The following is a 14,880-nucleotide window of genomic DNA, read 5'->3' as shown; positions in this document are numbered from 1 at the left end:
CAATCGATGCAGAAAAGGCCTTTGACAAAATCCAGCACCCTTTCTTAATAAAAACCCTTGAGAAAGTCGGGATAGAAGGAACATACTTAAAGATCATAAAAGCCATTTATGAAAAGCCCACAGCTAACATCATCCTCAACGGGGAAAAACTGAGAGCTTTTCCCCTGAGATCAGGAACACGACAAGGATGCCCACTCTCACCGCTGCTGTTTAACATAGTGTTGGAAGTTCTAGCATCAGCAATCAGACAACAACAGGAAATCAAAGGCATCAAAATTGGCAAAGATGAAGTCAAGCTTTCGCTTTTTGCAGATGACATGATATTATACATGGAAAATCCGATTGACTCCACCAAAAGTCTGCTAGAACTGATACAGGAATTCAGCAAAGTTGTAGGATACAAAATCAATGTACAGAAATCAGTTGCATTCTTATACACTAACAATGAAGCAACAGAAAGACAAATAAAGAAACTGATCCCATTCACAATTGCACCAAGAAGCATAAAATACCTAGGAATAAATCTAACCAAAGATGTAAAGGATCTGTATGCTGAAAACTATAGAAAGCTGATGAAGGAAATTGAAGAAGATTTAAAGAAATGGAAAGACATTCCCTACTCATGGATTGGAAAAATAAATATTGTCAAAATGTCAATACTGCCCAAAGCTATCTACACATTCAATGCAATCCCAATCAAAATTGCACCAGCATTCTTCTCGAAACTAGAACAAGCAATCCTAAAATTCATATGGAACCACAAAAGGCCCCGAATAGCCAAAGGAATTTTGAAGAAGAAGACCAAAGCAGGAGGCATCACAATCCCAGACTTTAGCCTCTACTACAAAGCTGTCATCATCAAGACAGCATGGTATTGGCACAAAAACAGACACATAGACCAATGGAATAGAATAGAAACCCCAGAACTAGACCCATAAAGGTATGGCCAACTAATCTTTGACAAAGCAGGAAAGAACATCCAATGGAAAAAAGACAGTCTCTTTAACAAATGGTGCTGGGAGAACTGGACAGCAACATGCAGAAGATTGAAACTAGACCACTTTCTCACACCATTCACAAAAATAAACTCAAAATGGATAAAGGACCTGAATGTGAGACAGGAAACCATCAAAACCTTAGAGGAGAAAGCAGGAAAAGACCTCTCTGACCTCAGCCGTAGCAATCTCTTACTCGACACATCCCCAAAGGCAAGGGAATTAAAAGCAAAAGTGAATTACTGGGACCTTATGAAGATAAAAAGCTTCTGCACAGCAAAGGAAACAACCAACAAAACTAAAAGGCAACCAACGGAATGGGAAAAGATATTCGCAAATGACATATCGGACAAAGGGCTAGTATCCAAAATCTATAAAGAGCTCACCAAACTCCTCACCCGAAAACCAAAAAATCCAGTGAAGAAATGGGCAGAAAACATGAATAGACACTTCTCTAAAGAAGACATCCGGATGGCCAACAGGCACATGAAAAGATGCTCAACGTCACTCCTCATCAGGGAAATACAAATCAAAACCACACTCAGGTATCACCTCACGCTAGTCAGAGTGGCCAAAATGAACAAATCAGGAGACTATAGATGCTGGAGAGGATATGGAGAAACGGAACCCTCTTGCACTGTTGGTGGGGATGCAAATTGGTGCAGCCGCTCTGGAAAGCAGTGTGGAGGTTCCTCAGAAAATTAAAAATAGACCTACCCTATGACCCAGCAATAGCACTGCTAGGAATTTATCCAAGGGATACAGGAGTACCGATGCATAGGGCCACTTGTACCCCAATGTTCATAGCAGCACTCTCAACAATAGCCAAATTATGGAAAGAGCCTAAATGTCCATCAACTGATGAATGGATAAAAAAATTGTGGTTTATATGCACAATGGAATATTATGTGGCAATGAGAAAGAATGAAATATGGCCTTTTGTAGCAATGTGGATGGAACTGGAGAGTGTGATGCTAAGTGAAATAAGCCATACAGAGAAAGACAGATACCATATGGTTTCACTCTTATGTGGATCCTGAGAAACTTAACAGGAACCCATGGGGGAGGGGAAGGAAAAAAAAAAACCAAAGAGGTTAGAGTGGGAGAGAGCCAAAGCATAAGAGACTGTTAAAAACTGAGAACAAACTGAGGGTTGATGGGGGGTGGGAGGGAGGAGAGGGTGGGTGATGGGTATTGAGGAGGGCACCTTTTGGGATGAGCACTGGGTGTTGTATGGAAACCAATTTGTCAATAAATTTCATATATAAAAAATAAAAATAAAAAAAATAAAAATGCAAAAAAAAAATAAGTAAATGTTAAAAAATAAAAATAAAAAAAAAACCCTCAAGAAAGTAGTGATAGAACATACCTTAACATCACAAAGCCATCTATGAAAAGCCCACAGCCAATATCATCCTCAAGGTGGAAAAACTGAGCTTTCTCCCTAAGATCAGGATTGTAATGGGGGTGTCCACTCCACCACTTTTGCTCAACATAGTACTGGAAGTCTTAACCTCAGCAGTCAGAAAATAAAAATAAATAAAAGGCATCCAAATTGGCAAGAAAGAAGTCAAGCTTTCACTTTTTGCAGATGACATGATACTTTCCATTGAAAATCCGAAAGACTCCACCAAAATACTGATACATGAATTCATTAAAGTTTCAAGATATAAAATCAATGTACAGAAATAAGTTGCATTTCAATACACTGATATTGAAGCAGCAGGAAAGATACCAAGAAATCAATCCCATTTCCAATGGCACCAAAAACCATAAGATACCTAGGAGTAAACCTAACCAAAGATGTAAAAGATCTGTACGCTGAAAAGTACAGAAAGTTTATGAAAGAAAGGGAACTCAGTCCCATGTGGATGTTCTGCCAATGATTTGTTTGCCCCTGGCTAGTGGAGACATCTCAAGGTCCCATCCAGCAGCTGACCAGACCTTGTTGGCCTATGGCACTTTTGCTGTTTTTATTTTTGAGGTATCTACTATAATATTTCTTTTCTCTTTCAGTTTCACCTTAGCCCACAAGTGCACACCATTTCTATTATTTGTGATAAGCTGAGGACAATACAAGTGTTCAAATTCACCTTATTCTAATAATAAGGCAATGAAGTACAATGGAGGTCTGAATTCCAACTGTAAATGTTTTTTTGTAACATAACATTTTCTAATCTGCCTAAATCTAGTGAGATTTTTATTACACAATTTGATTTGTACATCAATACAATATTAGACTTGTGATTATATAGATGAAGGAACAAGAATTTAATTTGTAATGAAATAAATATTAGATATATAAAGCACATATAGTGAAAACGGGTAACAGTAAAGGGAGACATCATTTTGCTCAGTCACTAGAGAAAGCCTCTGACACATCCTATTTTAAAGCATCGAATTTATCGTTCTTGCTGATAGAGAACACAAAACAAATATGGATTCCAGGGCTGACTTTCAGAAGTTCCAGCTTAGATAGCTTACTACAGTCACCCAATTTGGAAATCACTAGGGACCAGTAAATCACTGCATGAAGGAGTGAATGAGGTCCTTTTTCCTTAGTGTCAGTAAGCTAGGATTATTGTCTCTTAGATTTTCTGGAAAGGACTTCCCATTTTCTCAAATATTCAAAAGAAATATATTTCAAATCTGAGCCCTACACAAGCATGTATGTGCTTAGCTCTTAAATACAGAAGAATGATGAGTTTTAAAAATTTATATTATAACTTTATACAGTCTGGACAGTATTGGCCTGAAGAGAAGTTGCTAAACTGTACAATATCTGGTATAAAAAATGGATTCAAGAGAAATTACTAGGAAATGCTGACATACTGAATATACACATCGTTCTTTTAATATATCCCATTATATAGAGAGCAAGAAGTATTGCATTTATAAAGCGAGGAGTTTTTTAGGGTTGTAGGATTTGTGACCCTTTTACATTTTTTCTGATATAGACACATCACCCATCACCTGTCCAAGACTTTGTGCATTTGGTCTTCACCTACAAATATATATGTAAGGAAAATTCATGTCAAAATCAATTGTTCTATATTAAAGACACAGGATAAAATTTAGAATTAAGCTGTCATGAACACACACACATACAAGGTTAGTTTATTTTTATTTTTATAATTTTTTAGAGGTTATTTATTTTGAGAGAGACAGAGAGAGTGCAAGTTGGGGAGGGGTTGAAAGCAAGAGAAAGAATCCCAAGCTGCCAGTGCAGAGCCCCTCTGGGGCTCAAACTCATGAAACTGTGAGATCATGACCAGAGTCAAAACCAAGAGTCACAAACTTAACAGAATGTGCCACCCAGGCACCCTACAAACGGTTAGTTTTAAAAGACTGAGCATATGAAAAAGTCACCTTTAAGAAGATTATGAGGAAAATGTGTAATGACTCTTATTATTTATTTAAAAAAATTTTTAAACATGTATTTATTATTGAGAGACAGACAGTGAGTAGGGGAGGGGCAGAGAGAGAAGGAGACACAGAATCTGAAGCAGGTTCCAGGCTCTGAGCTGTCAGCACAGAGCCCGACGCAGGGCTCAAACTCACAAACCACAAGATCATGACCTGAGCCGAAGTCAGACACTTAACTGACTGAGCCACCCAGGAGCCCCCGTAATGACTCTTGACTACAGTGCTTTCATTTTGCAGTGAGAGAAATAAGTTATCTAGCTGGGAAGACCTCTCTTGGTAAATAACAGCATGTGATGACACCAGAGAAATTTCTTAATTATTTGGTTGGCTTTCATCATAAACTCATTTTCCCTAGGACTAGTCCATTTCTGGTTATAACAGTTTTCAGAACTTGAGATCTTTTCTGGTTCTGATTCTGTGTGTGTGTTGTTTGTTTCTTGGCTGCCAATGCGGAACTGTTTCTGATCTAGTTCCCCACCTGCAGCCCATTAGGCTGCATGTTACATAATGGACGGTGTTCAGTTAGGACTCTAATAAAGGATGATCATTTTCCTTTGTAATACTGCATGGCCCAATATACTGTAGAGTCAGGAAAAGCACATATTCCAGGTCTGTGTCAGAAATGACTCTTCCTCTTAGAAACTTAAAATTCTTCATAGTGTTTTCAATGTAAATGCTTGATGCATTCTGTACATGAGATTCTGAATGAATCCAAAGACAAAGGACATTAGTTCCTTCATTAGACAGGGACAGAGTGAATAGCACCCAGCAGCCATTACCGGAATTCCCATTCACAACACAAATAATTTAGTTGGTCTCTCAAAGGAAGAACTGAAGAATGAGTCCCTTAACATCCTGAGCACTTTGAATTTAGGCAGGTTAAGTCCAGAGAAAACCAAGACACAAAATACAATCAACAAACTCCAGGATGACACCTGAGGGAGCAAGGTCATTCTAAGTAGCACATTCATTCACAGCTAAAATCCCTTAGGTGGTGCTGAGCATTTAAGCCCACTAGGAATCAAAATAAACCATCACAATGGGGAAAAGGATGGAGAACCATCTTCCAACAATCTGGTGGGATTCATGTTTAACACACATGGATGACATATTTGCAAGTATCTAAGTAAATAGGAAATTATACTAAGGATTTTAATGCTCAAGTGGCCTTGAAATACTTAATTTGTACATTTATGCATCCACTTCCAGAGAACCATCTATATTAAACCTCGATATTAAATTGAATGGAATACATATTTTGACTGCTACTTAGAAGTTTTTCAAGAAAACTACATAGTATCCACACAGGAAATAAATAAGGAACCTTCTGAAATAGTGACAAAAACTGAGTTCAAAAATATCAGCTCCTCTACAAGTACGTCCTATTGCTCCAGCATCTTTTTATACTTTTTATACTTGAAATGGGATGCCAAGAAATGAGGCATTTAAGTCAAATTCTCTGTCAGAGAACAAGAATTTTTGTTGTCTTGAAGGTCCTTCTAACTGGATTGGAATCAAATTGCCATGAGACAGACTGACAGGAGAAAATCAAATTTAATAGGTGTATGTACAGGAAATCCACATAAACATGCAATTCTAAAGACTGGCTGGAAAGATGATGTACAAATATAATGGTGAACTATGGGTAGGAGTCTGGCTCTTTGTAGGAAATTAATGCTTTTCACAGAGGGATAAGAAAAGCACATATTTGGTAAATAGATGTTTGTCCTACCTTACAGATGGGTCACTGAGATAAGCTTTGGCTCTGTTAATAACTCTTATTCTGGGAGGACCCCCAATATAGATTCTTCTGTGTGGTTAACAAAGGGGGAAACGTTCTTTCTAACCTGTAGGTTCTCAACTTTCTTCATCTCCAATTATCCACAGGACCAAGTAGCACAATGTGGGGATTAGAGGTGGAAAGACTGTCCTAAACCCATCAGTTCCCCCATAGAAACTTCCCGAGGAGTTTCTGATATTAAAAGTTGATGTGACAGTCTCATGTCATTGATCCAGCAGTTTAGTCTTGACTGATCAGTTTAGTCAAAATCATTTTAGGAGGCAACAACACAAGTATATTGTCAAAGTTAGTTCTGTGGTTCAAGTAATGTTATTAAATGAGGCATTTATATGAAAACAAAGTAAAAACTATGCTTCATATTTAGATCAATTATTAAATCAGTTTCTGACTTCTAAGGGTGGCTAGTGGCACAGACGTCTAGATGTCAGACTTGAATCATCTTCAGATACAGTAGGGCAGGTAGGGACAACCTGACAGATCTTCCTGTATTATAGTGCAAACACTTCTGGCAATCTTTTCAGTGGCCCATAGAACCACAGCACTAAGATTGCCTATACATGAGCTATTACGACAATTTCTTTACATCAAATCACTTATATTAAGTTTGCAGAGCTTCAGGAAAAGAGGCAGTTTTAGTTTTCAAATGATTTCAAGTCAGGAAGGTAGCAGACAAATAAAAATATTACTTTGGGGAGAGGGGCATCTGGGTGGCCAAGCCTATTAAATGTCTGGCTATTGATTTTGGTTCAGGTCTTCACCTAGCTGTTCCTTGGATTGAGCCCCCTTTTGGACTTTGCCCTGATTGACAGTGTGCAGCCTGTTTGGGATTCTTCCTTTCTCTCTCTCTCTTTCTCTCTCTCCTCCTCCTCCTCCCTCACTCATGCTCCCTCTCAAAATCAATAAACAAACATTTAATAAATGTGTTACTTGCAGAATTTCTAGCCAGGTATTGGAGGACACTAGAAGAAATCAGGATCTGGTCCAGGTTATGATGAATAGTATTAAAATGAAATACCTACAAAGATGGATTATTAAAAATTTTTTTCACTCTAGTCACCCTCATTTTTTACCAGAGCCAAATTGACACTAATTTGATTGCAAACTAAGTGTATTTTAAGAAAAAAACAAAACAAAACTCAGCCTGTTTATTTTCATGAGTGCAGCAAGTATAGAGCTTTTATCTATAGATTCTTTAAAACCAGCTTTACTGGAATTTTTCTTGAGGAATCACTAGATTGAACTATTAATAGCCTTTCAAGTGTATAAAACAAGCCAAATACTTGCCATCAGACTTTGTCTGCAATACCTATAGATTTGGGTGAATTCCTGTATTCTTGAGGTCTCCAAAATATCCAAGCATTATTGAAGCTTTTAGGAAATGAATTTTTTTTTAACATTCATTTATTTTTGAGAAACAGAGTGAGACAAATCATGAGTGGGGGAGGGGCAGAGAGAGAAGGAGACACAATTTGAAGCAGGCTCCAGGCTCTGATCAAGAGCAGTCAGCCCAGAGCCTGATGCAGGGCTCAAACCCACGAATTGTGAGATCATGACCTGAGCCTAAGTCGGATGCTCAATCAACTGAGCCACCCAGGCACCCCTAGGAAATGAAGTTTTTGATTCACCTGCTAAGGCTGTTGGGAACTTTGTAAGCAAGGTATCATGCTCATACTTCCAAGGGGCTTTATTAAAGTCAATCAGAGATATTTATAGCTGTTTCTACCTTTGTTGTCCTTTCTTGCCATTTGTGACAATGTAGATAGACCTAGAAAGTATTATGCTATGTGACATAAGTCAAAGATAGACTAATACCATATGATTTAACTTCTATGTACAACTAAACAACAAAACACAGAAACAAGAGGAGAAATATACCCATGAATATTGACTTTGTTTTGAACCAAGTCCACACATAATCTCAAGAACTATAAAAATTCCAAGGTTGCACACATTCCATGATGTAACAAGTTGGTTTGTAACAATTTTCCAATCCTGGCTGAAGACAGGAAATTCCTAGATCGGAATCTAAGGATCTTATGGGTCACAACACAGCAAACACCTTCAACTTCTTGATCACTTTAATTTCACTTCTCAGCCCCCACCTTCAATTCCTATGGGTAGATGCTGCACATGCAGTGGGTTTGTGTTACATCTGTGAGACCCTGAGCATAGGAAACCCTAGTATCTTAAATGAACATCTAGCATATCTGCTTGAACATTGCTGTGGAAGGAGACATGTGTTTTCATACCCAAGAAACAAATCTGTCCTCCATCCAAGAGCAAGATGCTACCATTATATTCCAAAAATTTACATATATATGTACATGTACACACACACACACACACACACACACACACACACACACACACACAACTGGAATGACATTAAAATAAGAACTTTCAGGGCACCCTGGGTGGCTCAGTTGGTTAAGTGGCCGATTTCGGCTCAGGTCATGATCTTGCAGTCCATGAGTTCGAGCCCCGCATTGGGCTCTGTGCTGATAGCTCAGAGCCTGGAGCCTGCTTCTGTTTCTTTGTGTGTCTCTCTCTGCCCCTCCCCCATTCACGTTCTGTCCTCTCTGCCATTCAAAAATGAATGTTAAAAAAAATTAAAATAAGAACTTTCAATGTTTCTATACATAACCCTTAGAGAAACTTAAATTCATAGAGAAGAATCTCTCAGCAATATCCACCAGTTTGACCTTGCTTTGGCTCCTGCATAATTTTCCCATGTGTACACCACCTCATCAAGCACTAATTCTGTCATTAACCTGACACAGGATCTGGAATAAGACCTATTCAATTTACACCACGAAACATTTTCCAAGACTGTGATCAGCAAGATTCAATGCAGAAAAATCAGGTGACCTGTAGCATTCACTTTTTCAATGTCACCGTGGGTACTACATTCAACCAGGTAAAGATATCCTAATACCCATGATGGTCTACCTTGAATTTCTGTAGTGAACTTTCTAAGGGAGATGGATGAAGAAACACCTGAACTGTGCAAAAGCATAGGACTTACATGTATCTGATAAGATGAGAGAATTTTGTATTCCTTACCCAGGCAGAGCAGGTCCTAGATACCATGAAATCATGGCACATTGCAATAAAAGGGCTGATAGTGCAAAACAGATCAGAATTAGGACATGTGTTCACCAACCATCTATAGGGAATATTAAAAAGTACAACACAGAGATAAAAGGTGGAGGACACTGTGAAATCAAACAGAGGGGTGATCACAAGGAAAAAATACTGTGGATGGCTCTGAACCTAGATAAAGATATGGAAGAGACAGTGATCTTATGAATGCACTTGACCTACTGCTTCTACCTGTACTGGATGAAAATCAAAGAAATGCTGGTCCAGTTCATAAGGTCACAACATGATCTCAAGAAATAGTAACAATGCTGTATATAGCAAATATATGATTTTCTTCAGATATTCAGAACAGTACCCAAAATACATTTGCCTTCATGATGTTTTGCTGCTCATTTTGTAGTGATGTACAGAGGAAAATTAAAAACTCAATGTATCTGGAAGCTTTTACTTTAAGCTCCTTCCAACCAGGTTGATGGGGCTAATATGAATGGTCTGGAAGTCACCAAAGATGCACATTGTACCACAATGGATACACCCCTGGCCGTTCTACAAACATATCAGAAATTGTGCATCAAAAATCATGGCAGAAATCTTTTCAACCAAAAGTTTTCACTGTGGTTCAGACTCCTTTAGAGACAATGACCAATGGGTTGACTACACTCATTTCTTTGGCAAAAAAAAAAAAAAAAAAAAAAAAAAAAAAAAAAAAAAAAAAAATCCAGAAATCAATGTACACTCAGTAAAGAGAGAGATAGTGGTAAACGAGCAATTGGGTTGCCAATATTCTACATATGCTAGAGTCTGTGACATGAAATTATTGCTATTGTCAAGACCTTGCAGGTCATTCTGTCATGGATATAGAAGAATAAGCATTGATCTAAGCAAAGAGGTTCATTTAAGGCTTTTGACATCAAAATTGACATTGAGTATGTCATCTTGTGAGATTTCTAAACATCACCAGAGGTAGAAAAAGACAGAGAAACAACAAAACTCTGTTCTAAGATCACGCTGATGTCAATCCATGTCAAGAAATGACTTATGCAAGCAAATGAAAAGAATGCACAATACAACATATTCATTAACATTGTAGTTTGTTAGCCATGTTGGGGGAAAAAGAAAAGAATAGAAAATCTCAGTCAGTACACACACCACACAACACAGGGATTTTTAATACATTTCTTATTGAAATTGTAAAGATAATGGTATTTTTAGAAAAAGAAAAAGGAATGTGACTCTGTGGTCTCAATATAAAGGAAGATTTCTAAAAATGATGGAAAAAACTCCACTAATCATGAAAAGGAAGTACAGAGGACAAACATTTATGTTTCTTGATCTCAGTGGCTTACAGACATGTGATCAGCTTGTGAAATTCCCTTGAGATGTTCACTTATCAATTGTACATGTGACTTTACTTAAAAAAAAAACTCCATTAAAAAATAGAAGTAAATAGATAAGTATCAACGTATATATACTGACAAATTGATACTAAATGTAGAAAGTAATTTTACACAGTGACTAGATTTTAAAAGCATGCTTCAAAAAAAGCATGCTTTAATTTCTATCTAAAGCAATATGTTACTGAGTACACAATGTCCACAGAAATAGAATATGTAGAAGTATTTTCTGAATATGAATACAAGAAAACACAGGTAACAAAAAATTTAAAAAAATGTATATAAGATGTAAGAAAAACAAATGTGGTAAATCTAAACCCCAATATCTTCACTGGAATATTAACATAAACAAATACTATGTTCCTGGTAACACTAAACTTTGCTTGAAGATAGTACATTGGAATTTTCCTAGAACTATACCTAAAACAGGATAAAATTGAAAAAAAACAAACAAAAAAGACAAACAAAAACCATGTAGTCATAACCAAACAACCAGCAAGGCAATATATCATATAAAATAATTTTTAACAAACAAGGATTTTGTAATTATACTAATAGTGTTATTTTCAATATTAAGTTACATTATCTCAATATTTTACTTCATGGATAACAAGCAATATGTATGTATTTATACATACACACACACAGATATATACCCCCCAAATATAAATAAATACACACACACATATATACTTATGTGTATATATGTATATATGCATATATCTGTGTGCGTGTATGTGTATATATAAATATAAATATATAAATATATATAAATATAAATATGTATATAACATATATATATATGTGTGTGTGTGTATACATGTACAAATATAAACACATGTATATAGGGAAACCTTTCTTTTTTAGCTCATGAGACATAAAAACATTCATCACAGAGAACTGACAGATTGACATCATTAGGATGGTGACATAGGTAGTTCCCACTTCAGTACTTCTCAGAAGAAACTGAATTGGCAATTATTCACATTAGACATCACTGGGCAAATCTCAATACCCCAACATAACAGGTAGTGAAAATGAATTCTTCTCCTTCCATTGAACAAATGTAAATGGGAGTAGAACATGCTACCCTATTTTATTTTACTGGTTTCTACAACTGATAGACATTCTCTTTCCACTCAGGTCCAAATGGGTGTAAGGACGGCCTAGGCCATGAAACAGCATAGGGACATCTAGCCTAAAAACTGGGTAGGCTGTTTAGAGCAGAAATATGCTCAGTATTGGTGACTGGTGACCTGCTTCCAGACTAATCAGTGCTCTGCACACAGTTCAGAGACAGGATTAAACTTGTCACAGGGCCAAGTGGAAGTGAGGGAGGTTTCTGCCAGCTGTGGGTCAGGATCCTTGGAAGGTCACTCATCAACATCAGGTCAGACCTATGTTGAGCTTATATACCTGCAATGTCAGTGCTTTTGGGAACTACCCACAGGTCTTGCTGGTTCTGACTATTAGTGTCCAGCAGCTTTCTTCAACATCAACTTTGTCATATGACATCTTCAAGCTATGCCCACAATGTTTAAGTCATCCAATATCCCCTCTCCATCAACCCCCATACATCTGGATCTGTCAAACTACAGTTACCTATGGCATCCAACAGCATCTAGTCCTTAGTACCACTGGAGAATTCATTAAATCATAAAGAAAAAAGGATCTGACTTCCCTCAATCCCAGAAAACCACCATGTTGGTTCCCAAGTCCACATATCTGTCACAAGAAGTTTCCTAAGACCTTACAGTGACCAAAGGGAGGCTCCTACTCTGTCCTTCCTTGCCTTTCAGGACTTCTCCATATTTGCTTTTAGTAAGATCTATCTTCCTCTCAAAGTATACTATCCTCACGTTTTATCTGTCCTCATAACTCTCTCAGTACCAAGTGCCTGAAATAATCCTGTGGTCCACTGATGGTGTTTTTTCTGTTCTTCCAGGGAAGTGGTGACAAAATGGTATTTAAATATTAGAGATGGACTCAAATTATCTAATTACCGACCATTTCCTATTATATTAACAAATTCTAGAGACACCTGGTGGTTCCATCAGTTTAGCATCGGACTTCAGCTCAGGTCATGATCTCACATTTTGTGAGTTTGAGCTCCGCATCAGGTTTTGGGCTGACAGTGCAGATTCTGCTTGGGATTCTTTCTCTTTCCCTCTGTCTCTCTGTCTCTCTTTCGCAAGATGATTAAATAAACTTAAAAAAATTAAAAATTCCAAGCTACTAAGAATAAACAAGTGCCTACAGGGCTTACATGGGAGGGGAAGATTCTCCTTAACACAGCAAAGAAAAACACTGTGATGGCTACTTCAGTGGAATGGGGATGAGGAGACAGAAGAACTGGAGATGATTTGTAAAGAAAATGAGTAAAATGTATCCTTCTATAACTCAGTCTCTCATGCAGCCTAGGACAGATGTCCTTCCCCACAAAAAGAACTTGTGCCAATGCTTCAGCCTAGATGTTTTTTATTTCTTATCTTGGACTGCACCAATCTTAATAGAATATTGTTTTCTTCCTACATTTAGAACATCTACTAAATTCTCAGCACTGTCCATGTCTTTTTCCCTTGAAATAAATGTGAAAACAACCCATGACTCTCCAAGTTTTCACCTCATCAAATTGTCCTACTAAAGTGAGTAACATGGATGGTATCATTTCCAAGAAGGGAAAAGAACATTAACTAAAGAAATTTTACTCAGTGTTCTTCTCCAATTGAAAAGGAAGGAAATGTATCGGTTAAACTACATGGAATATGCTCCCTGTAGAATTACTCCTATATTCAAATTAACATTTGATCACCATGTAATTTCATGCAAATAATCTTAAAATCCCTGAGAAAGTCATATAAGCAACAGTTCATGAACACTGGAACATGAAAACAGAGTAGATCCTACATGACTAATAGGCAGGTAGATAAGACAGGATTTGTATGGGGAGATTCTCAAACCAAGATACACAGAGATTTAGGGGATATAAGTTTAATACAAACAATGTAGAGAGAATTATTCCCATTATAAATCTGTAACATTTTTGATTGTCAGGAAATCATCAATTTTGAAATTTGAAATATCCTCATTTGAACTAATATTCCCATTCCTTCTGAAGATACAGGTTTGCATACACACATATACACATGCATACTTCTTCCTAATTAGTACCGTCACTCCAAAATCCATCTTTAGCTTAATATAATATATTGCATTCTGGGCATATCAAAATCATAAAACTCTGTTCTGTATGCTCACCAAAACCACACAAGCAAAAACAAAACAAAACTAAAAAACACATAGGATAAGACTAGTGATTGAGAATTCTGTAGATATGTCTTATATTTGTAGTGACTTTGTTGAATAAACAATTGTTAAGTAGAACCCGTGTATTATTTTGTGAGCCATGGATCAACAAACAACAACAATAACAACAAAATCAAATAATTTACTGCTCATAGATAATGGAGAATGTACACAATATGCCATGAGGGTAACATGGAGAGGTCAAGATTGAGTGCAGGCAGAGAGAATGGCAGGGATTGGGGCAGATGCCTTTTGGGGGCACATGGTTGAACTGCTTCAGAGTTCCTGAGCTAAATCTAGAATGCACAATTCAAATAAAAATGAAGGGAGAATTGCAGACTCTGTGGGGCTCTTCTCTAAGGGACGCACAAGGTAAATATACTGAGAGTGGGAACTCTTATACAAATGATGATTGGGGAATTCCTATGAAGAACTTATATTTGCTTGTGACTGTGGGGCTGTTCTCTAGTGTGTTTGCTATTAGGTGGAGCTAGAGTCAGTTCAAACCCCCTGCAGCCAGCCTGGTTATACATTATGGATTCCAAGTCAGCAGTATCCGGAAATTGTTCAGCTACACTCTCAGTAATAGTCCTATATCATCCTTCTTAAAAGCACCTAATGCCCCAGCACTTACAAAAAGGAAGAAAAGATATAATATGTAAACTTTGGGAAAATTAAGTTCAAATAATTTGAGGTTTAAGACCACTGGGAAAAGAGATTATTAGTGATATCACCCCACAGCTTAAAAAGCACCCCTTGAATAATGCAGGTGTTTGGTGTTCCCACCACCCATGCAGCTGAAAATCCGTGTACAAGTTTGACTCCCCAACACGTTATTTTAATAGCTTACTATTGG

General features: G+C 37.2%; 1 protein-coding gene and 1 pseudogene across 4 annotated transcripts in view; both read right to left on the bottom strand.

Annotated features, from left to right (window-relative positions):
• LOC105261241 (putative protein ZNF720) overlaps nt 1-14,880 on the bottom strand; it is a 64,999-nt gene that overhangs the window by 39,687 nt on the left and 10,432 nt on the right. The window contains exon 5 of one of the 4 annotated variants that reach the window (XM_045047167.1): nt 2,847-3,999. The exons of the other annotated variants lie outside the window; for them this stretch is intronic. Within the exon in view, the coding sequence (XP_044903102.1) occupies nt 3,965-3,999 (35 nt within the window). The 3' untranslated portion in view covers nt 2,847-3,964. Of the gene's footprint in view, nt 1-2,846; nt 4,000-14,880 lie in introns of those variants that run through there. 4 annotated transcript variants of the gene reach the window in all.
• FELCATV1R-PS37 (vomeronasal 1 receptor felCatV1R-ps37 pseudogene) lies at nt 9,368-10,007 on the bottom strand (annotated as a pseudogene).

The sequence above is a fragment of the Felis catus genome, chromosome E2, assembly GCF_018350175.1.
Source record: "Felis catus isolate Fca126 chromosome E2, F.catus_Fca126_mat1.0, whole genome shotgun sequence".
Lineage (NCBI taxonomy): Eukaryota > Metazoa > Chordata > Mammalia > Carnivora > Felidae > Felis > Felis catus.
This window is presented reverse-complemented; position numbering and strand designations above follow the sequence as displayed.